General features: G+C 33.8%; 1 protein-coding gene across 1 annotated transcript; it reads right to left on the minus strand.

Moving 5' to 3' along the window:
• Positions 1-1,445: 1,445 nt before the first annotated feature.
• LOC127836388 (inositol 1,4,5-trisphosphate receptor type 2-like) lies at positions 1,446-24,246 on the minus strand. The gene is made up of 32 exons (XM_052362998.1): positions 24,091-24,246; positions 23,152-23,384; positions 22,852-22,933; positions 22,286-22,473; positions 20,735-20,851; positions 20,384-20,450; positions 19,320-19,406; positions 18,680-18,856; positions 18,068-18,197; positions 17,343-17,481; positions 16,446-16,755; positions 16,200-16,297; positions 15,969-15,993; positions 15,483-15,602; positions 15,192-15,329; positions 14,613-14,762; positions 14,119-14,220; positions 13,388-13,480; positions 13,215-13,283; positions 12,870-12,978; positions 12,589-12,704; positions 12,183-12,352; positions 11,382-11,471; positions 10,853-11,005; positions 9,285-9,366; positions 8,074-8,197; positions 7,324-7,502; positions 6,913-7,062; positions 6,231-6,308; positions 5,559-5,678; positions 4,757-4,927; positions 1,446-4,413 (listed from the first exon to the last, which is right to left on the minus strand). The coding sequence occupies exons 1-32, from the start codon at positions 24,109-24,111 to the stop codon at positions 4,354-4,356; spliced, it is 3,948 nt and encodes a 1,315-aa protein (XP_052218958.1). The 5' UTR covers positions 24,112-24,246; the 3' UTR covers positions 1,446-4,353.
• Between the last annotated feature and the right edge of the window lie 394 nt (positions 24,247-24,640).

Here is a 24,640-nt window from a genome sequence, read left to right on the forward strand (position 1 = left end):
TTAAGACATTATAAGAATTGACCGTAATGAAGTTGCAATCAAAACAAAGGTCTGCTACTAGTTATAGTTCATGTATTGGCAGCCATTTTTAAAGAAAGAGCTCAGGTTCTTTAGTTTATTAATATATTCTTTACTGTATTCGTTTTCAACGAAACGGTTAAACGTATAGAAGTATTTCCACTCAAGTCGCATTATATATAGCTATTTTCCATTGTCTTTTTGCATAAAATGAGAATGTTTTTGTTCCGGAATCATTCTTTAAACACTGTACGCTCCGGCAAGATTGAACTCCCAATTCATTCGTGGACATCTGTTGTTATCCGCAGTATCAAGCAAACCTTTAATGGAAGTTTGTATTACCTTTGATAATTGTATTATTTCATTGAGCAACAAATAAGTTGGTACCTGTTGAGTCTGTTTCCTACGTATAACGACGCGATTCAAACAATTGAGATAATTATTTGGTAAACGCCGTGTCTTTTGAATATTGTTTTTACGGGATGCTGTTCACACGTGTTATAATGACAATCATTTCAATTGTACTGTGAACGGCTAGTAAGACACAACCTTGTTTTTATTAAAAATGATTATTAGTTTGTTGTTGTTTTGTATGAAATAGATATCAGCCCCATGGTTGCTTGGTTACCTAAAATGTCAACCACATTACAATACAATATCTTGAAAAGGAAGAATTCTATCGATTTCACCTAAGAATATAACGTTTTGTTTAAGGGTCGCGGACAACTAAAAAGAACGTTCGTTTTCATTACACGTTGTCCATGTGTCCATTCTCCGATATCAATGCATACGCGATCTCAGTTATAAAAGTTTACCATTGTCTCACGAGTTATTTGTGTTATTGGTGTGCAAGTTAAATGTGTTTTTACTACACCAAAACGAAGGGTAAAAAATACATGTACAAAATTGCATCAGATAGAAAATTAAATGTTAGTCATTAATACAAGTTGAATCGGGAAACGACTTGTAAGTGTTTCGATGGTTTATTTTAAAGGCAAAACGGTAACTTTATTTCCATAAATAAAATCCCTAATCATATAAAATGCCCTGATATCGTTTTTAATATATACGCTTTATGCACATTTTTTGAGAAAATGTATATACTCATGAAAACTTAAAACTTATTTACAGACTAAGAATGTGATATAAAACTGTCTTGTGAAACAAATAGCACAGCACAAGATACGCCAATGTTCCTAAACACAAAATAACCGTCCTTTTAATAACAAGTCACATAGGAAAAAAAATGACAACGATTGCCTTGTTTTAATTGATCAATATGTTGTTAAGAAATTTGACTAGTTTACACAATTAAATGGCGAAGTAAGGTAGTGTTCATTATAATATTATTTTAAAATGCCATTGTGGCATTTTCGGTCAGGGTTAATGTTGCGTAATTCATTGTGAGAAACACACGAAACACCGAAAAGTTTTAAGTCACTTTATTAAGTGGTTATTTAAAACTTAAATAAATTATACATAATTAAATTAAATACATGAATAATACATTTAGTGAAACATTCTAAGATCTAAGATTGAATGGACAGACAATAGGGGCGGGATCAACATATGGCAGGTCCCATAAATTGTAAAAAAACAACTTCAAACTGACTGACTTCTAAAATTCCTATTAGACAAAATGTGCTTGTTTGTTAATACTGTAGTTGTATTATAAAGCTCAGACCGTTAGGAACCAGCATTCTTCTAGTGTTGCGAATGAGTACATTTCTGCAACTCAACAGGGGAATAAACACGAACTGTACAAATTATCAATACATGTTCTGCAATAATATCCACCGATCGTCAGATGCCTATACGTTCCACGGCCTAACCATTTTCCCAACGAAACTCAGTTGTTTGTATTTATGCATGTTTAAAATGAAATATATTATACATTCATGTGACAACTTCACAAGCACGTGTGTTCCAAATTAGTATTTCAGGCATGAATTGCAATAATTGCATTCCCGGTATTTGATGATTAATCCATTTATGTCTAGCGTCTAGAAAAAAAGGCCTTGGCAAACAGCGTTTACCCAGATAAGACGCCGCATGATGCGGCGTCTCATCAGGGTCTGCGCTATCTGCTTAAAGGAATTTCTGTAAGAAATATTCTAAATATAGAAATAAATAAACTAGAATCCCTAATTTTGGAAATAAATTGATCCAATTTAGAAGGATTGGAGAGTCCACTGGGCATAAATGGGTTAAAAAGACGATGAACATAGCAACTGAAACACATTTAACAACGTTTCTTATAATTTAGTCGCGTTCTGACAAAACTGGGTATAATGCATGTGCGTAAAATGTCGTCCCAGATTAGCATGTGCACTCCGCACTTTCCGCTTTTATGGTATTTTAAGTTTCAAGGGAGTCCCTCCTTACCAAAAATATAGTTTAGGCGGAAAGTGTAGTCCCTGATTAGCATGTGCGGACTGCACGGGCTAATCTGGGATGACACTTTACGCACATGCATTATAACCAGTTTTTTCAGAACACGACACAATTTATCTGGTATCCCATTTACGGCGTGTACATAACATGAAAATATCTGACAATGTTATTTGCATTTGTTTCATATTATTTTTCGATAATATATTATGCTTAATGCAAAAAAACATATGCACCACTTGGATAATTACCTGAAAAATTAAACATAAAACACTACAATACAATGCAAGGCAACGATTTTATTACAATTACCTGAAATTCCATTTACCTCGGACATGGGCATATTTAATAAGAACGTAAACCCGATCAATAGATTTCATTCTTTTACGACAAGGCATATTTATGTCATGTAAGTCGTGTTCTGAGAAAACTGGGCATAATGCATGTGCGTAAAGTGTCGTCCCAGATTAGCCTGTGCAGTCTGGGACGACACTTTACGCACATGCATTGTGTCCACTTTTCTCGGAACGCGACTCATTGTAAAGAAGTTACAAATACACCTCGAAGTAGAATGCATGTGTTGCTATAAGGGCTTGATCCAATTATAAAAACCCATTGCCAATAAAGCGCACACTATGCATATCAACAAATCTTAAACCTATTATACTCATTCTAAATAAACACAATGCACACGGCAACGCACAGTGTTTCAAAAATGTTCTCATAAATAAACTATATCATTAACATGTAGCAAACAGATAAATACCAACGGAAACATAACTGAATATAGAAAACACATACTATTTTAATTACGTAAATTGTCTAAATTTGTAAATGTTACTGTGTGGACTTAACCGAAAAATCACGTTTTAAACATTCTACTCTAGCAATAATGGAATTTGCTCGAATTGAATGTAAGTACGATTCTGACGTGAAGACCAGTTGTCATAACATTTTCTATGCATCCTTTAACCAAAATGCAGCTTTACAGTTTTATGTATAACAGTACTTTGGTTAAATAAAGAAGTAATATGAATTAAAGGAGAATTATGGAAGTGATATGTATATAGATATAAGTGAAGCTCCTAATAAATTAAATGTATACAAGGAAGATAATACACTAGACATGCGAAAACTATTAAAAAGGTAGGAGAAAAGGACTTCCATACTATTATACAGTTATATTATATGTATCGATTTCCTAACGTGAACTAAACACACCTAACGCATTTCGTTTAAGACCGTTACATGGACAACCTAATTTAAAGACTTTGATCAAACAAAAAGAATGCAATGCACTCGAACGGCTACCTTTTAGATACTAGATGTATTTTTGGAGTTTATACTGTACAGAACCGTTTGCTTTCCGATAGATGCAAATTATAAATTAACAAGCACAAAATTTCGGAAATTAAGCACTTTTTTGTTTTCCGAAAAAATATATAATTTTAATTTACTGGCACCAGTGTTCATATTTATTGATAGTTAAACGTTTTATTATTGATAAGCGGCAATCCATTTGTATAAACCTTTGTTGATAATAATTTTTAGAGTAAGTCAATGTTATATACTTTACCAGTTAAGATATTATTAGAAAATTTTCAAAAACGCCTTTCACAGAATCTCTTTTCAATGCGGCGCTAACAGCTAGGACAGATTCTTGGATCGGGAGCCAATCTCGTATTCGGCTGAATGTCTCCGATACGAGGGACACACAATTGGGTATGTTTTGTTAGGAAATGTCACTCGATAGGGCGACATCTCCGGATTGGGAGACTGTCTCCGTTTTGAGGAATCTGTCCTTGCTGGCTAATTACAGTTATATTTGATATTTGATTATTACGATAAAACATGCATACTATTAAATGATTATAAAAGACATTAAACACAAACACAACTTCAATAAATGTCCAATATTGTACGTCTCTGAATTATGTCCTTTAATCAAGGCTTTGTTTCAGTTTTCGGTCGCTTTTTCGATTTCTTATTAGACAACTCTTCTTCCTGAAAGCAAAACTAAATACATACCCTAGATCTTATCCCCAGTCGTAAACCAAATAAGTCTTTATCAAAAGAGCACAAAACACTAACGTTGTAAAATAAAGTTCATCGGAAAAGTATTAAAAAAATTAAACAAATTATTTAAAGATGGCGACAGAAACTTATTAGATTCGAATCGGAAAGTTTGAACCATTGATAAAAAAATGTACAAATGATGCAATCATCTTATCATGGTAAAAAAATATGTTTCCGAAAATCCGAAATACCTGCAAACAGTATGTATTTTGTACAAAGAAAAAGTCCGAACTTGTTTATCCTGGTATACTTTACATTGTGTATGATTTACCTTGTCTTTCATCCGGGTCACCAAGAACTCCATCTGCTTCTCCAAACGCTTTACGGTCGGTATCACGTGATCAATCGGATCATTATGACGCTCTACCGTTTTACCAGCATCCGCCATCTCCAAGCTAGGGGCACGGTGGATGGGGAAGAAGTCAAGCTCGTTCTTAATCAGCTGTGTGGGGAGCGCAAACAGATACTTACATAAGGGTGCATGTACAAACCATATGGACATGAAAATATCGATAAACGATGATTTGTGTCAGTTTTGCAAGGAGTACATAATTATCAATAATAAGTGTATTCAATTAAATAATTAACATTATAACCAACGTAACAAGCAATTGTTTGTTGTTGGTGATAAGACATATGACACAAGATATAAATGTATGATAAGTAAAACCCCCGAAATGTAATATATATATGTATATATATATATATATATATATATATATATATATATATATATATATATATATATATATATATATATATATATATATATATATATATATATATATATATATATATATATATATATATATATATACAAGCATTTTTATATATTAAAACGGACTTCATCGGTTTTCGAGAGAGAGAAAGGTAACATGATTGAAAGGCATATTTATGACTAAATAACGGTTTCTAAAACATGTCAATCGCTCCAACATACTACCAGTTGGCTGCTGATTACAAGAATACATGAAAGTAGTAAAATTTACTTACACAAATACTAAGAATGTTCGATTAATGGACTTAAACGTTATTTTCGTGTTATCATCACAATAAATATATGAAATGGGTACCTTCATAAACACATATCGCTCTAAGGGAGAATACTCTTGTCGATTGGTCTCGTCGAGATGGATAAAGAACAGGATATACGCCCATAGGTTATGCTCGATCTTAATGTGCTTGGTGAAATCCTAAAAGTTTATACATACAATATGAGCAGTGCTCTGGGGAAAAAGGGGTTTAATGCAAGTGCGTAAAGTGTCGTCCCAGATTAGCATGTGCAGTCCGCACAGGCAAATCCGGGAAGACACGTTCCGCTTTTGTGGTGTTTTTTATTTACAGAAAGTATTTTCTTAGCACAAGTCCAGTGTAGGCGGAAAGTGTCGTCCTTGATAAGCCTGTTCGGCTGCGCCACTCTTGAAAATATATTTTCTATGATTACTTGTGAAATAACAAACAATCTTTCAACGACATGAACAAATAGCCTCTATGTCTTTGATTGGATCTATGCACGAAGATTTTCTCATAACAATGCTGTTCAGAATGTTGCGCATTCGAAATTGAAGCCAGCAAACACAATATTAGGTTACGATATATAATGGTGCATAATAATCATGAAACATTGCAACATGTATAAAACTAGAAGTACAAACAGTGTCATTTCATTATAGTGGTGAACACAAAAACACTCAATATATATTGTTTTAACGTAAGTTAACACAAACGAATCATTTTAAAACTACCTTTTCATGTAGCCCAAATTCGGTACGTTTTCTGCCGCAGATAAAACAGACCGTCTTTAAATCGTCTTCGATTCTCCCCTAAACAAAACACAACTGTGTTTCATGTTTTACTTATATGATTATTTACACATTCCATTGCATATTAGCATATACACTAAATGCAATAAATATTGCATTAACAGCACTTTTAACCCATTTATGCCTAGCGTCTAGAAAAAGGCCTTGACAAACAGCGTAGACCCAGATGAGACGCCGCATGATGCGGCGTCTCATCAGGGTTTACGCTGTTTGCTTAAAGGAATTTCTGTAAGAAATATTCTAGATATAGAAATAAATATACTAGACATCCCTAATTTTGGAAATAAAGTGATCCAATTTAGAGGGATGGGAGAGTCTACTAGGCATAAATGGGTTAACGGCTTATTTGTGAGATGCATGACACCACGTGTATGGTTTGTCCTTATCCTTCGCTCTATGTGAGATAAGGCAAGCCTACAAGCCCGTTTAAAATAATAAAATAAATACTTTGCATTTACAGCTCCAAGATGCCAAACCCGGTTGTCATCGTGTGTTTAGCGTATTTGCTGTATTTGTGGACATCGCGGTAACCATCTGATAAATCTCCAGGAAGTTGTTAAGTAGTTTAAATTCCTCTATTAAAATCTATTATGTTATGTCTTACCCGGCTGTTTCTCAGCTGGATAAAAGAGTCCACGATTATGCCGAGGATGATGTAGAACCCAAGCAGCGTAATGATGATAAAGAAAGACACGTCAAAAAACATGATCCCGATTGCCTCCTTGAAATTGTCCGTCATGTTACCTTCAAATTGCTGAAAATAGAACGCTGTTTCAAGAGTATTGTTGAACCTTAAACATTTTTCACTAATATAATCCATTAAATGTGACTCTTAATGGGATGATACAGACAAACATTTAGCATAACTCTAATAAACGAAGTAATGTACGTAACTAAATAAAAAGGCACATGTTGAGCGCTTCGACACTTAAGTTAAAATCATGATTATATAACACTGAATACATTTTACTTATTAAAACTTGCTCAAATTAATTGCAAGACGACTACATTTTACCGCATATGGACTTTCGACCAGACCGTGGTGCAAGATAGATACAAAGCACTCGTAAATCGTAGTGCAATGTCGGCCATTGTCTGCACTCCACTTCCAGTCCCGGTAAAAGGCGTACAGGATAAGGGCGTAGATGTAGAATATGGCCAGCCCGAGCAATGCGACCAATAGCAGGGATTTCGCTGTGAACGAAATAAGAAAACAATGTCAATGGGCCGTGCTTCGTGAAAAGGGGTTTTAATGTATGTGCAGTCCGCAGATGCTAATCACGGACGATACTTTCCGCTTTTATGATATTTTTTCTTTAAAACAAGTCTCCTCTAAGCTAAAAAAAAACAGTTAAGGCGGAAAGTTTCGTCCCTGATTAGCCTGTGCGGACTGCAAAGGCTAATCTAGGACGACACTTTACGCACATGAATCGCGGCTCATATACAATATTATAATTTTATTATAAAGGCGTAGTAATACAATTAAAACTAATATTTAATCAAATACAATTAAAACTAATATTTAATCAAATAGGAGTCGTGTTTTAATAAACGTATTACGCTGAAACATATAGTTCATTCATATAAAAATGGCTGTGTTTGATCTCGTTAATTGCTCTCAGAAAGAACGAACACGGATAATGATCAGAACATATGTGCATAAGCAGTACATATACGAAACACCTGTTTCAAAGCAAACCGATAAAAATAGATCAATACTGTTTAACAAATAATAGCTTGTTGTCTGTCTTTGTTAATGGCTCACCATTCGTTGTAATTGACTTCAAGACACGTTTGAGATGTGCATTCATCTCTACAATGTGGAGAAAGTGTACCGCAAACAGGTAGCCGTCAGTCACTGTACCCGCTACAGAACAACCCAGGAAAATCTGGATAAATTGACAAAACGTGTGCTAAATAACAAGCACCTGTACCGGCTACCGAGTAACCAATTTGTGTCTGAAAAAGGAGCGAACACTTGATTGAAACGTGCGTATGTAAACTACCGGCTATAAAAATCACACAATATATGTCTGAATAGGAACAGACAGTGGAATAAAATGTACGCATGTAAACATATGTGATGGTACAGGGTACATATCCTTTAATTGTCTGGAATATGAGAAGGTATTTAATTGTAAATTAGTCATACAACAAATGTTAGCGAGTATGGCCGCATTACATGAGTATGGCCGCACTACAGCTCGTCATGAATACCTGGTATAACACTAAGCATTTGAATGAAAATTACGAGGGTAAACTTCAGTTTCTTTACCGGTTACGGAGCGACCAAAGACCGTCTTTAAAAGACACAGAAAGTGAAATGAAACATGCGTCGGGTAATATCAGTAACTGTATCGGCTACATAGCAGATCATGCATGCCTGCAATATAAAGGGACAGTGGAATGAAACGTAAGATGGTCAACATCAGTAACTTTACCCGCCATAGAGCAACGCAAGTCTGGAATAGGCACATACCATGGAATAACACCTACGCAGGTAATCCTCGGTAGCTCTACCGGCTACAAGTCACAAAATTACAATCTAAAATAGAATCGTCCAGTACGATACAAGTGCTACCAGTATTTATTGTTCTCGCTAGTTAGCTAATCGCGATTATCGGGAAAAGAAAGACATTGGAATGCAACGTTAACAGTTAACCATACGTAATATCACCTTCTGCAAAGCACCCCATTAATATCTAAATGATCAACAGACTATCAAAGGATGAAAATTAGTAACCGTATTTTAGTATTCATTTTTAAACATATTTGGAATAATTGTATAAATAAATACCTCATTATACCTGCACAAGATAATTATTTTTTACCCCCTTTTTATTGTCAGACGTTCGAAAAATACCTCAACACAAAGAAAAACGAAAAGCACTGCTAATTAAATGTCATATCAATATACTACATGATCAGATCATGTATGCATTATAGCACCTATTCATTTTGAAATAAAGTACTTACCACGTAGTATATTGTCTTCCAGTCGTAGATTTTCACCTCAAGACGTGATCGATATTGTCGATCTTCTAATGTCTCGTCATTTCTAATCAAAAACATATCAATCCTGCTCTATTGCTACACCCAAAATACATAAGGGACGTGTCGCAGGACAGGCATATGGATATTATTTTAATTAAACAATATTGAGCGATATAAATATACGTAATTTATTCGTTAGTCATTATAACTAACAGTTAAATGAACCCAAATCATTTGGAATATTTAGAACGAAAAACAGCCAGACTACAAAAATATTTTTTTCAATTAAATGGAATACAAAAAAAGTTTGAGATAAATTGTCGAATCTGCATTTACACTCAAGCACCCTCCTAACAGTAGACCACATATTTTATATTTTTTTATCAAGCGATTTCCAAGAGCGTTGTTACGAACGAGGTTTATTCTACGCATCGCTATGTCAGCTCTGTTAAGCGGCACCAAACTCAGAAATGCGTGTATCGTTGGGTATGAAATGTATGAAGTTTCAATTAAAGTTCGATATAACAGAGGAAATCGTTCGCTTCACTGACAGAGAAATGGGAATAATGATACAATATATAACAATGTTTTATTTTAGTTGATCAATATAGGATTAGATAATGTCGGAAATGCAAAAACACTTTTAAATAATGAGAACCGAGTTACAAAACATCTAGGAAATAAGTAACCCGTCCTATTTACTTAAAATGCTGTACGATAACTCCAATCTCTGATGCCAAACTGACATCTGATCGATAGTGCAAGTACATCTGCGGAATTATTCAAACATTTGATTTCCTCAAAATACTATTAGTTAAAAATGGCTGTTGTCTTGCTGTTAAGTGTGTTACACAAATTATTTAATTCAGCTACATTGTACATGCATATTGAGATTCAATATTTATACAAGCATACTCAGCGGTGGCTGCGTACGTTTTGATGTTGCACGAACAAATGCAGTTATTGTGTTCATGCTGCAGTACTCGATTTTTTTACCGAGTGTCTTATATACATGACCTCAATTATTATTTTTTAATAATATAAGTCGTGTTCTGAGAAAACAGAGCATAATGCATGTGCGTAAAGTGTCGTCCCAGATTAGCCTGTGCAGTCCGTACAGGCTAATCAGGGACGACACTTTCCACTTTTATGACATTTTTCGTTTAAATGAAGTCTCTTCTAAGCAAAAATCCATTTTAGGCGGAAAGTGTCGTCCCTGATTAGCCTATGCGGATTGCACAGGCTAATCTGGGACGACACTTTACGCACATGCATTATGCCCAGTTTTCTCAGAACGCGGCTCATATCAAGATACTTACAGTCACAAAGCATGAACCATTTTCGACAATGCAGATTTTATCTTTGTTGTTGCATATGACGTATGGTTAATGTAAATGATGTGGATGCGTGAATTTACCATAACCATACTTATAAATCATTTGAAGATATTTACAATCCCTCAGTATGAAGCGTTTTCGAAAATTCAGATGTATATGCTTTGTTGAATAAGACATGTGATTTGTATAAATGATGTGCATTTGTCGATTTACCTAAATAGTCGGAACACTTTCCCAGTATACGGAAGTCTTGGTCTGTTGGATACAATGTAGCTCAGCAAAATCGCTAATGACAGGAAGTTATGAACGCCCCCTAGAGCGTAAATGGCGATCTCTCCACCCTGCCATCTATACCCGGCGTTAATTCTTAAACAAAAATAATTAGAAACTTTGTTCCGGTTGTTGTTTGTTCAAATACTGTATTTCAGCACAGCGATTTTATTTACCTAATCAATTGTGTTTGGGGAAAAATGATGATCTACAACTCTGCTATGATAAAGTAAAGGGTATATGCCGTTTTATAAGCTTCATGAGATTTAAAAGATAAGGAACATGCTTTAGGGTTAATATGTATTAATTGCATTTGAGAGGCTGTTTTTACGGCAATAGTGATAGAGTCACATATGTGGTGTCTGCGTAAACGTTCGTTGCTATAACCGCTACATCCTAAATTGAATTATTCGGATATGTGTATACGCGACGACATATGGTAAGTTAACTATTTTTCAAGCCGAATTCCGACCTTGGTTGGTTAGCATCACCCTTCCACGTAACCATAATGACGACGGCAATTGCAAGGGTAAACAACATGACCAGGTAATTCAGTGGAGTCCTGCAACAAATAATGCATAATTGTGTATCACTTAAATATAGAGATGTGTTTGTCAGAAACACAATGCCCCCTTATGCGCCGCTTTTATTTCTTTTTTTTACCTTTGACCTTAAACGATGACCTTGATCTTTCACCACTCAAAATGTGCAGCTCCATGAGTTATACATGCATGCCAAATATCAAGTTGCTATCATCAATATTGCAAAAGTTGTAACCAAGGTTTAAGTTTTGGGACAAACACAATGAATGACTGACTGACTGACACAGTGACAGACAGACAGACAGACAGACAAGCCAAAACAATATACCCCCGATCTTTCGATCCGGGGGGCATAAAAATGCGTCGTCATTAAAGGGTATATTGTACGACACTAATTAAATCCGTTACGGTCATGATGAATTTCTTGATATACACAATAGTGTTTATTCATATTAACGCAATTGAAAACAGCTTACCCTTTTTCGACGGCCTTACCATATATACGAGCATTCAGTAAATACTTAAAAATGTCACATAGCAATAATGGATAATTTGTTACTCCCTTTAAAAAGATACATCGCTTCCATCGTTTTAATTGCAATTACGTCCAGGCTTAATACAACAAACCATAAAATTTATATTAAAAACAAACACCAAAAATAATTGCTTTGCCTACAGCAAATTGTGAAATGATAATGCGTTGGTTTTTCAAAATGAATTCCTTCTCTTACCACAATTTAATTAGAAGTCGACCAAAAGGATTGATGCTGATTCTGCGTCGGTTTATGATATCATTAGCAATGTCGTTGGACCAATCGACCAGACCTTGTATCTTGGTAGTCTGGGAACTGCGATCAATTTCGTTCTTGAATTTGTCTTTTACCTCTTTACGCAGAACGCTCTATTATGTAATGCAAATTCAGAACGGTAATGGACAAGAAATAATTCAAGAAAATAAATAAACACGAGTTTCATAATTGTCTATTTCTAAGTTTGATTAACTACTCAATACAAAGTATGCTTAAGTAGATGTTCTCTATTGTAATGTTCGTTCACTCTGCTTGTTATCCGGTTCAATTTTCCGTGGTCATACTTCGATTATGCTTTCAACGATGAATCTCACCCATGTCACATTACCTTGTCCTTGACTCTAAAATATATTTTCTGGACAACATCATTCTTAACAATCTCGATTGACATCGAGTGACTCTCATAGTATTCTAAGGCTTTCTTCACTTCTTCGTCCTTTATATCTGAAGAAATCAATGTCATTTAAATGCATATTAATATACAATATCCATATACATATAAAATATCCATATATTAACGAACAAATGACACAATTATTTTTTTGTAACATCAGTGTAATAATATTAAAGAGGAACGGGGTACTGCAATTAACGTTGTAGTAGACAAACCTTCCAGAACCGTGCTGTCATTATGACGTTCCATTTTTCGAGCGATTAGATGATAAAACAGAAATCCCACACTCTGCACTAACGGCACGAGGGATTCGTCCGCTGGGGTCTAAACAATAACGATATTCACTATTAAAGAAACCGTGCGAATATCGGACACGTCAGTAACAATATGAAGTCTAATATTTGGATTGACATACATTTATAAGTTTTGTCAATCATATGTATTTTAATCATAATTGTTCAAGCCAAATAAAATATTTGAAGTGTGTTGACGCCTGTTACACCTTATACTTAACCGGACTGCATAAATAAAACGTCGAACGGATTTTTTTTCAAACTTACATTGAAAGCCTTCCATGCCTCAGTCATTGTCTTGATCAAGTCACCAACATCCAGACATTGCATAACCTCCTGCAAAATGACAATATATGTAAATCAAATGCACATGATAAACACTTAAACGGACATTGTAATATATTATAAAGCCATTTGCATCTTTTAATTAAAATACATACCACCGATTCATTCTCATGTTCCTTAATTCCGTGACGATTTTCTTCAGTAAAACATCTCAACAACATCCCGATAGATTGTTTCAATAGGAAAATCTGAAAATGGTTTCAAAACAAGTCATGCGAAATAAACTCAACAACATTTACAAAACAGCACATGTAAGCTTTTTGATTTTCGAATTTCCGAACGAAACATCAGGAACAATCCGGCAAGTTATGGAAAAGAAACGTTTGCACATTGATATATTCAAATATTTCTGAAACAAATCATGCGCACTATATCCATGTCTTGTGCAAATAACATGTATATAATGACAATGCAATAATAACTAGTAAGTGTTTAACATTTTCAAAGAGTGTTGTTTAATGACGTGCAAATCCATGGATCAAATAGGCGTGCAAGCATACCATTTGAAGAATAGAATATCATGTAATGCAACTTAATATGAGTATATAGTTACATTTAGTTAAGAAACTGAAGTATTTAAGAAGATACGGTTACATTTAACTTCTGAATCGAATGTTTCGACCTAAACTATGTGGAACTTATTAATTTTTTTAATAACATTGTCTATATGACATAATGTATTAAATACTGTAAATCAAACTTTCGGCATTGAAAATAATGATGTCAAATTCAAATATCTGTCAACAAGTCATTTTAACATATTTCTTACATGCACATGTTAGAAAATCCTACTTGTGTTAATACGTGTGTTGGCATAGTTGTTTACCTCTCTATGAGTGCATTCTCCGTACATACCGACTTGTAAAATGTGGTTTGCATTGGCACATACATGACTTTCGAACACCACCTTGAGATTTCCACGATTGCACTGAAAAATATATGAATCCGTCATCGATTTGTAATCATACAAAGCATGACGTTTCAAAAGAATTATTGTTTGACCATGTTTGGTTGTTTCTCTATTGCGCATTTTTTTAATGAAGAAAAGAATCACAAATGCGATGTTCTTCAGCAAATATTCGACCATTAAATACGTGCACAAATCTATGCATACATTATTGTTTGAACGAATTTATTTTAAATCTCGTCTGCAAGTGATGTTTTTGTCTAACATTACTTAAAGATGCGAACCGTAGTTTATACATACATATAGTTCGATTACTTCAGCGGATATATGTCGTTAAACCAAAAACCTTTCCGAAGTGGTATGTGAGCGCGTAGCGTTCCTTAAAAAAATGTAAGTGTAATATGTTCCCCTACCGATGATAAGTCTGCAAGAGTTTCAAAGACTCGAGTAAGAAGATGAATGGAATCCGTTGAAATATTTTCATACAAGAAACCAACAACACCACTGGTCTCAGCAACTAAGTTTATGGATGTGCTACTCTCAGGTTGTTCACGAAGAAGATCCTACGAAATAATAATAAAACAATGCAATAAACATAACGCATCTTTAAACAGTTGGTTATCATTTTACAAACTGTCAAAGGCTCTAAAATAATAAACGTTTATAAAATAAGCCAACTGCATATAAAGTAACATTATTATAACATATTCATTTAGACGTGTCCGGTTCTGGAACATTGAAATGTCAATGCAGCCAGCCAATGCAGTTGCAAAGACATGAGTACAGGTCATAGAAACTGAGTTCAAAGTCTTACGAGCGTTTAGTTATAATGGAATAGGACTGGCAACATTATGGCTGCATAATCACGCTTGTTTCAACTTTAACCAAGAAAATAATGATAGTCAGCTTCGTTATTCATCTAGTTTATTAACAGTCGTATACCATTATTATGATTACCGTTACTTTGGTTGAAGTAATATACACGTCCTTACCTGCAGTCTAGAGTTTTGATTACTGCACATCAGCCGTAGAACATTAAGCACCATTGCAAAACAACCATCGTCCATGATATCTTGTGGTATTGTATCTGTGGTGAAAGACAGTTTGCTTTCCTCTTTCCGTTGATTTTCCTGTAATGGCAAAATTAGCACTGTTTTGAACATTGGTGGACTAATGAAATAATCCGTTTATACTAAGTAGTTTTAAATATTCCAAATAGATGTATTACCTGAAGTTCTGTTTATACTACTCAAGATGTAAGCTACCTGTGCTACATATCTTACCTGTGTAGGGATAAACGTTGGGGCTACTTTATTATTCCTGCTTACATTATTAGAAAACGTGGATGAAATTCCGTCACTTTCCGGAATTTCCACCGGTACCGTCATTGTTCGTTCAAGATTCTTAAACAAACATAATTTCAACATATACAAGTAAGATAATCATAATTTGAATAAACAATTCGGGCAAATTGATTTGATGAATGGCGAGAACATGTAAATTCAGACGCTTATCATTGTATGAGTATGGTATTGTGTAGATTTTACATTTATCAAAGCACAATCATTCACACGGTTAAAATGTTCGCGTTGAATTTTAATGTGAATGATTGTTTTGTTTCACGAAACGTTTAATTAACAATTATTTCGAATTATAGTTAGCACGATTCTATTCCTAAAAAGATACATGTAATTGTACATTTCAGTTAACAGTGCCAACGGTTTATATTTCTAAACTTGTTTAAATTATATGTATGTAAAATTACTAACCTGTGCTAAGCAACGTTGCGCGAAGCTGAAAATTATTCGAAGACCATTATGCAAACGAATTTAAAAAAGGTGTGTGTACAGCAAAATATAATAATATTGTGTCTTAATACCGTTGATGTAAATCGATTGCTTTAGATTTAAAACTAAAAAAATATTTATCTGAATGATGACTTGAAATGTAAAGTTTTTATCTTATCGAACAATACACACTCCAAGATGTGTTTGTCTAACCTGTACTTTATCGCGCCGCTGCTCATAGATATTCGCCTTTGAAAGACCAGAAAAAACGTGTCATCCTTCCTTTCGGAAAAATACTCGATCAAACTGGTCTGAAATCGATAACATGTGCTTTTATTGTATATAGTATTCGATAATGTTCAGAACAAGCGAAATCGGCAAAGATCAAAAAGTGATGTGATTGAAATAAACACATTATACTATCGACACAAATGTAATACATTAAACTATTCTGCTTACTTGAACTTCCTCGTTCCCATTGAACAGCATCGTTTCCAACAGTGCCAATGCCTCTCGGAAGACTAGATCATTTGCACTTGATACAAGCCTAACGACCTCACATATCAGGCCAAATTTATTCAGCACCGACTGGATCTCTTTTATCACAGTTAACTGATGTTTATGCAATCTTGGACATTTTTCGAAGTCGACTGGTAATTCATCAATTTCTTTAAGAATGATTCCACGCAACAACTGCAAACATTTGATGTCCACCTCTGTTTGATCTCGTTGGTCTTTTGCACTCAGATTTGAGCGCTTTGTGGAATGTCTGAAATAATATAATTTTTTGAATTTAATGCAGGATCTCGTCAAAATGGAAGACAACTCGATGTAGACTTTCTTAACAGAGTATGCGTTGACAAATAATAATCTAGAATTAACTTTTTTTAAACAATTGATTAGAAAAGACTCGTTATATTCAAATGTAAATCTTTCCAATCGAAAACACAGTTATTAGCACAAGACATTTGCATTTTTCGGAACTCTCCATCAGTTATAAATTGTTTTATGCGGATTTGTTTTAACAACATATAACTATATTTGTGTTTCATTATTGTCCGTTATATTCGAACGCCTGAACTACTTTTCATTGTGAAATACATTGATTTTAAGAGTACAACTTGTTGATATTAAAATCGCTAATATCGAATTGAACGTGTGTTTAATCGTCTTGAAACTCATTATATTTGGGGTTCATGTTGTGAATGGTTGCTTTGGTATTGATTTTGGCATTCACTGTGGTTGTTTAATGTCTATATAATCAATCATATGCAACCGTATATGTATTGCAGCATATAAAATTACGATTCATTATTTTCATATATTTTATACAACTTGCACATCAAAAGCACATACATCAGCTGTTTGACGAGTTTTTCTGACATGTTGTATTGTCCATGTAGACTGTGGGCAGCCTCGTCAATGAAGCAGTGCATGTGTGCTTGGAAACCCGGTCCCTTAGGTAGTTCTGCGTCTCGGACAGTTTTACCATACGCTGGAATTTTAAAATGCAGAATACATGAAACATATACATTCAAAATGCTTGATGGCATGATATCTTCACGTTTCATGCGTTGAATAAGAAATACATTTTAATTGCGTATTCATAAAGGAATGAATATTAATTATAATATATAACATTATATTTCCTAAACACCATCCGATACGAAATGTTATCATTGGTCGGTTGTATTATTTTAGTGTTCACTTTGAATGAATATATACGATTGTCGTTTACATAATAAACAAAACTTCGTTAAGAAAATCTATCAAAACATAATTAATTTGTTTCTTATATGGAACCGATAACCGATTTCCGTTTTATTCAGATAAATATACAGATGCAATAACGTGATAATATCAGAATCAACCATTGTCCTAATATTAAAAAACTGTATCGTTAAACGTTAATTCTAGTAATAAATCCCGGTGGATAATGGTACATAGCGTATAACAATACAGTGTTTACAGTGTTTATATATTCACGTTACAATAATAATAAACCATATACATTTTCAAAATTGTACAACTTCAAATTACGGTCGATTGTCTATAAGTACGGGATTGTAAATAATGCTTACTTGATTCGCTTGAAAACTCATTTTGGCTCGACAAAGAAGTTTCCCATTCATACGCAGATTTCACATTTCTCGCAAACGCCTTTAACTGACGGTTGATCGCTTCTTCATCCTTGAATTCCCCTTCGTATGACTGCAAATAGTAAGCAGTTTGAAACGTGATAAAAGTCACTACGAAAAGGAGTAGCGTATTCAAACAAAAGTCCCTTTGTTTCGATAGTCATTTCAGTGTTTATTTCAAAGCAATTAAACGGCAAGCTGCATTCAGACAATATGCCCACAATTTTGAAAGGACATCGAGAATTTATTATTTACTCATTTAATTGTTTTCGAATGCGTTACATTTCTAATTAAATCACTGATCATTCTTTATCATTAACCTTTCGAATGACAGTTATATTAACATATTGCATCGCATTTGTATATTTTGAAAGTAATTGTGTATTTCTAATTTAGAATCATTTAAATCCTTACTTGAATTATTATATTCAATGTTACTTATTGTTAAAACGATAGTGGTGTTTGCTACACTTGCTTTTGCAGACATATTTTGTGTAAATATTTGGTAACACCGGGAAAAATATATCCACAACGCGTGTTTGAACATATATTCACCTGGAGTGCATCGCTTGTTGCAGAAACGACGACTTTCCCTTGACCATATTTGCCTTCAAATAATTTTACGTCATCTGTAGAGAAATCGCTACGTGATATAAGTACTCGTGTACACGTCACTAGGTCATGTATTTGGTGCTGAGAACTACAGTGCGTCGACATCATTTTTATGAACTCCTGTACACAATAATGGAATAATGTATTCATGATCAAATAATGAAAATACTAAAAGTTATACTAAAATAATTATAAATTTCATATTTTGTTGCATACTTCAGGATGATTCATGTCCGTAGAGCGGATTACACATTTTAAAACAAACTGTAAACTCCTATAATGCTTCCATTTGTACATATTACAAATAATTTTACAAAATAATTTATGTATAAAGAATAAATCTCATAGTTATCAATTTATTTGTATAAGCAATTGAAAACAAAATAGTTGACACTTAAAAATTTGGCCCTTATCATGGCACAGTCTATATATTGCGATGCTATTTTAATGGATACTGACTTAAGCAAAAGCTAAAATTGTCAAAATCTAACTACACATACTCTTTTTATTTAAAAATATGTTAATATGTTCTAAATAGGGCATAAGTAATATTATGATCATTTAACGTGTTATTAGTTTCTACCTGGAAGTCTTTGGCGAGATTCGTTATTGTTGTTGCTTGTGTAGAATCGCTGAGTTTTCCAGACGGAAGACGGCATTGACAATATATCTAAAACGGTTAAACAATCTCAGAACAAAACTGAACAGAAAGTTAATTCAGTTTATCATTATATAATTATACGAACTAACAATATTTTAGCAGGAAGAACTGCATAGTAATGCGGACTCGACTACTCCACAATTGCATTCAATGACTCAGTTCTCATTTTAACAGAATTTTTACAATATATCGCGAGATTAGGTTAAACTTAAGTGTAAGCATTTCTTCACAATAGTATAAATGTATGCATATTAGGTCGGCTATAATATAATGTGTCAATATAATTGTTTCTAATATCGGTATAAAGAGGACATACGATTACAAAATGATACTCGTCTTTGATATCATTTGAGTATACATACTACATTTACGTTCAGATTTATGAATATTTATACGTCTCTCAGATTCATCTTTTTAATATGAGTCGAAAGTCTTAGTTTTGATATATTTGTTCTTAAATGAAAGTTTTGGATTATGTTAAGGTAATCAGATCTTTCAAATCGATGTATCAATATTTTGCATAATATCAATGATGGTTAACACTAAAATCATTTCGCCACACACCTATGTACATATCAATAAGTCTAGTTTAACAATAGGAATAAAAACATTGGATGCATCCAAACATCTTCAAAACCAGTTTTTTCAAGCAAGTCCAGAATTTCGGTTATCAAATTGTTACATCGTATTTTATTTTCTCATATGGCATACTGTACTATATAATATACAATTAGTTTCTTTAACAATATACAATTTTATAACATTATTTACTTTATGTAAAAACAGAAATTCTTACAAAAATGTTTTAACTCCAGGTGCATCAGAAGAAGAATATTCCGATTATCCATAGGAGCTATTTTACTTAAGTCAAGAGACAACACACACACTCACACATTCATAGCAATATCAATTTTTAATTCAAACATAAATTGCAGTGTTGTGTACATGAGCAACTTCGATATATAGTTGTCAATATTATTAATTACCTGAATGAATGGAATGACAGCATCAAACAGGTAACGGACTGAGCCTTTTATATCTTCTGATATGTCCCTACAGAAAACGCAAGAAAGTGGCAAACTTAAATATTTAAAAAAAAAACAATTTAATACAGGGAAATGGACATTTAACGAATTGCGATATAATCAACTATCATCTGCATTCGAATTGACTCAACGTGATTGTTTGTGAAATTATCTAAAAATGTCAGAGTTAATAATGCTAAAGTATACATCAACATAGTCTTTAAGGATTGTTAAACCAAAACATACCCGTGGAAGTTAATCCACGAGTGTTTAAGGTTCAAAGATCATACTGTCACATATAAATGTGTTTACCTTTGAGATAATGATATCCTCCGTAGAAGTTGTGGAACTGAGTCTGGGTTGCTCTTGACATAGTCTGTTATAGTCTTTAACGTCCCACGTATATTTTCCATGTACGACCAAATGGTGCTGTAATTTATAGCGTTTGGAGTGGAGAGGGGGGGGGGTTCTCGTTGTGAGTGGTACCAAACCATATCGAGTTTTTATTAATAATTAAGTGTATTGTATATTGCATTTAATTTTCGCCTTTGGTATTCGCTTTTTTGTAGGTTGGTTGAGTCAACCTTGTAATATTTGCTAAATTCTATTGGACGCGTTCGGTTAATATGGGCACTTCCGAAGTCGGTTCATAGCAAGAACGAATATTATTGAAAGAATTAGATCATTTTCCCTGAATTTATCTAACAAGGAAAGCGCCGATCGGGCTTCATATTTATTATTTTTACGACCTTATACAATCACAGCGAAATGTCAGCTAACCCAGGGTATGATAATTGTACCAAATATCAAAGGAAGAGACATTAAACAAATGAACTAGACAAACCAGACGCGCACACAACCAACGCTCAAACAAATAGCGATAACACAATACGCCGTTACTGTAACACTGAAAGCTTCAGATGGCTTTACATAGGACAACATATTTAATAGGTCCGCTGATATTAACGTTTGCATCAACACAGCACAAGTTTATCAACGTGTTGCAGTTATCAAATACACACACAGTGGAACTTCAGCTTCACCAGCACAAGGGAAAGCCCTGATGATAGAAGTCGGTCTTTTATGTATTGCAAGGAACCAATTGACAAATAGTGAGACAGAAAACAAATGCACTATACAAAACACACGTACTTAACAAACAAACATACACGAACCGATAACACAATACGACGTTACTCTACCACTGTCAGTCTCTAAAGGCTTGACATAAGATAATATTGATGTACAGAAAAACGAGCTCCTGCATACACATCCCAAATCAAACTGTTGTATTATTAACATACACATACAGTCAAACTTCTCCTCCACCAACAAGAGAGAAAATTTATATCATTCAAGGCTTATATTTAATTACTAGCGAGGAAGCAATTGCTAAAAAAGGCGACACATAACAAATGCGCTAGATGCGCTAGACTAGAAACAACATTCATAACAAAAGCACAAACATCAACCGAAAACACAGGAAGACGCTACAATAACGCTAACAGCGTCTGAAGACTGGAAATAGGACATCATTTATGATGTGTTCGAGGATACAAAAACTTAAAAAAGGATATGGATATCTATGTAATGATCTTTGATTTCAAATAAGTCTTAAAGACAGTCAAAAAGATCTTATGATGCTAGATATTATGTCTGCCTGTTGCAGCTTACCAAATTATGTTAGGTCATTTTGTGGATAATTGAATTACTGTTATTGGTATTAACTAAGTTTGTTTCAACGAAGGTAGACATATATCAAGACGTATAGACAGAGGTGGGTTTCAAAAAACTAGCAAGAAAGTATATGTCAGATGTAGTGTTATCATTTTCAAATTTGTATGTTAATTTTTGACAACTCACGAATCATCCAACACGGTTCTTGTTCCACTTTCAACCTGTCCGCTTGGTTTGTACACATATACCCACACTAAGAAGCGGAGGAAAGGTCTCTTTCGATAGTCAACGATGCTATTATTATTTAAAATCTTCAACAGCTGTGGAATGGTAAAGATCGGCTTACATACCGAAGTCGTGAAACTGTTCCCACCCTAAAAATGTCACAAAACATATAAAACGTTTTCATCATAAACGTTATTCGTCTTTAATCAAAATTGCTGTAATGATATAAATGAGTTATATTGTGTTTGTCTTGGTCAACAAATAATAAAACAGCATGACATTCACGTTAAGGTAAAGTAATCAATTGTGAAAGAATCTATAACCAGAGTAAGAAGAATATCCGTTTAGAAAAAAACTTTTGATATTTCGATTGTTCCCAATGACCTTAATTAACATGTTGTAGATCTGTTTTAATAGTACTGAAAATACTTGAAAATGTACAGAGGATGCAAAGGGCTCTATTTATCTTCACATATCTTCCTACACATGTCAGCTGTAAAAAACATGCTTGAGCATTTACGTTTTACCTGAGCACATATCGCAAGCAGGTCCACCAAAGAAATAAGAGAAGTCACAGAGGTTACATTATCTGACGTAAGAACGGCGTCTCTGCAATAAATGACAATAACATATTAGAATCATGAGAATGGACATAAATAGGCAAAAGATACACATTAACTTCTTTATGGCAATCGTTAAATTACATTTGTTGTTCTCTTTTCAACTTTTTGCAATAATACACATACATAGTAGATGCCATTATAGACACTGCTTGAATACTTAAAAATTAGCAAAAAAATACAAGCGCATGGTAGTTTGTTACACACCGTGCGCTGTCATCTAAGTCAATGATTGAAGCAAATTCAGCTCTAAACTTTCTGAAGTATGTCATAAATGCGTCTTGGTTACGCTTCAATGGCACATCTGAAACTTCCGGCTTTACAATGACACTCAATAGGTCTAGGTTTGCTGAGGATTTGTTAGTCATGAACAGCTTTATTATTTTCTCTATATGGCGTGGTTCTATCGCCTTACAATTCCTTGCGTTTCCGATAAAAACCTGCAAAAGAATGTGTGTTTTTATGACTTGTTCTAATAAAGATGTATATTAGATATGTAAGAAAATACGCGCAAAATGTTTTTGAACTAATAGTTCATTCATGCATAAGTATTTAAATCAAAAATGAATATACACCACTTGTTTACAAACATAATTAAATAACATAAGATAATGTAACAATAGGTACACACAAAGTCAGCCGGAAGTCATGTAGAGCTTTTGGTTTTTGCGATTTTAAATACTATTTTCTGCATTTTTGAACAACAATTGAAAGCAAAACACCAAAGGAACAAAGAAAACACAACGTCAATGGCTTTGGAATGTATCAACAGTAAGTGTGGACGAATTGCATACAAATTTAAATCATACACACACTAAAATATGTGTGTATTAAAACATTCAATAGTCACAAGAGTTATAAGTCTGAATTTATATAATAATTGACGAAATCCTCAAATACGTCTTCCCTCCTGATTTATTAAAGTGTATTAATAAAATCTTCAAAATATTAGTTCAATATACTCTGAGCGTATAGATGTGCGTTCAATTGCAACATCATAATTAACGAAATAAAACATATATTTATTTGAAGACTTAGTACATGTACCGCGTGTTTCAACTAATTAAAACCCGATCAATTCCATACCAACCAGCTTTTAGATATTATTAATACAAAGGTACAATTAAATATAATGTTTTACTATACCTCTATTAGTGTCTGCCCCATTTCTTGAGGTAGTTTTGCAATCGATAGCAGACGATCTAGCCGGTCGAATAGATACTCTTGAATACCACGGTGTCCTCTAGCAAGCTGTTGAAGTACTGTGAATGTCTTTTTAAACGCTTTTCGCAAACTTTTGTTCTGCTCCTTTAAAGAAAATCACACAATGTATCAAAAAGTCTGAAAACAGAAATATTTTCGGAGAAATATATTACTGTTGGGTTTGCATTTAACCGTTGCGTTAAATACAATTTAACAGTTGAAATCAGGTGCCATTATTGTGTGAGACTGTTACCTTAGATTAAATGGTCCAATCCATGTGTTACTAATGTATCTGCCTTTCTTTATTGTTTATCAGGGCCACACATTCTCAGCATTAACCGCAGTACGTTGAAGTATATAAATATTTCAGCAATATTGCATATTTCCTATTGCACTTACTTGTTTAAGATTGGCTTCACACGGTTGTTCAACAATCTGCAGACACTCGTCGATAACCCCTAGTAATAAAAAGCGATAAAGTGTACTAGGTCCG

The sequence above is a fragment of the Dreissena polymorpha genome, chromosome 6, assembly GCF_020536995.1.
Source record: "Dreissena polymorpha isolate Duluth1 chromosome 6, UMN_Dpol_1.0, whole genome shotgun sequence".
In the NCBI taxonomy this organism is placed as follows: Eukaryota; Metazoa; Mollusca; class Bivalvia; order Myida; family Dreissenidae; genus Dreissena; species Dreissena polymorpha.

Excerpts from the sequence above, each read along its gene's own strand:
- LOC127836388 (XM_052362998.1), bottom strand. The coding sequence starts at position 24,111 with ATGGGGCAGACACTAATAGAG. Across the intron at positions 11,006-11,381 it reads GGTGATGCTAACCAACCAAG|AATTAACGCCGGGTATAGAT; the intron begins GTCGGAATTCGG and ends TTTTTGTTTAAG. Across the intron at positions 7,503-8,073 it reads GAAGTCAATTACAACGAATG|CGAAATCCCTGCTATTGGTC; the intron begins GTGAGCCATTAA and ends TTTCGTTCACAG.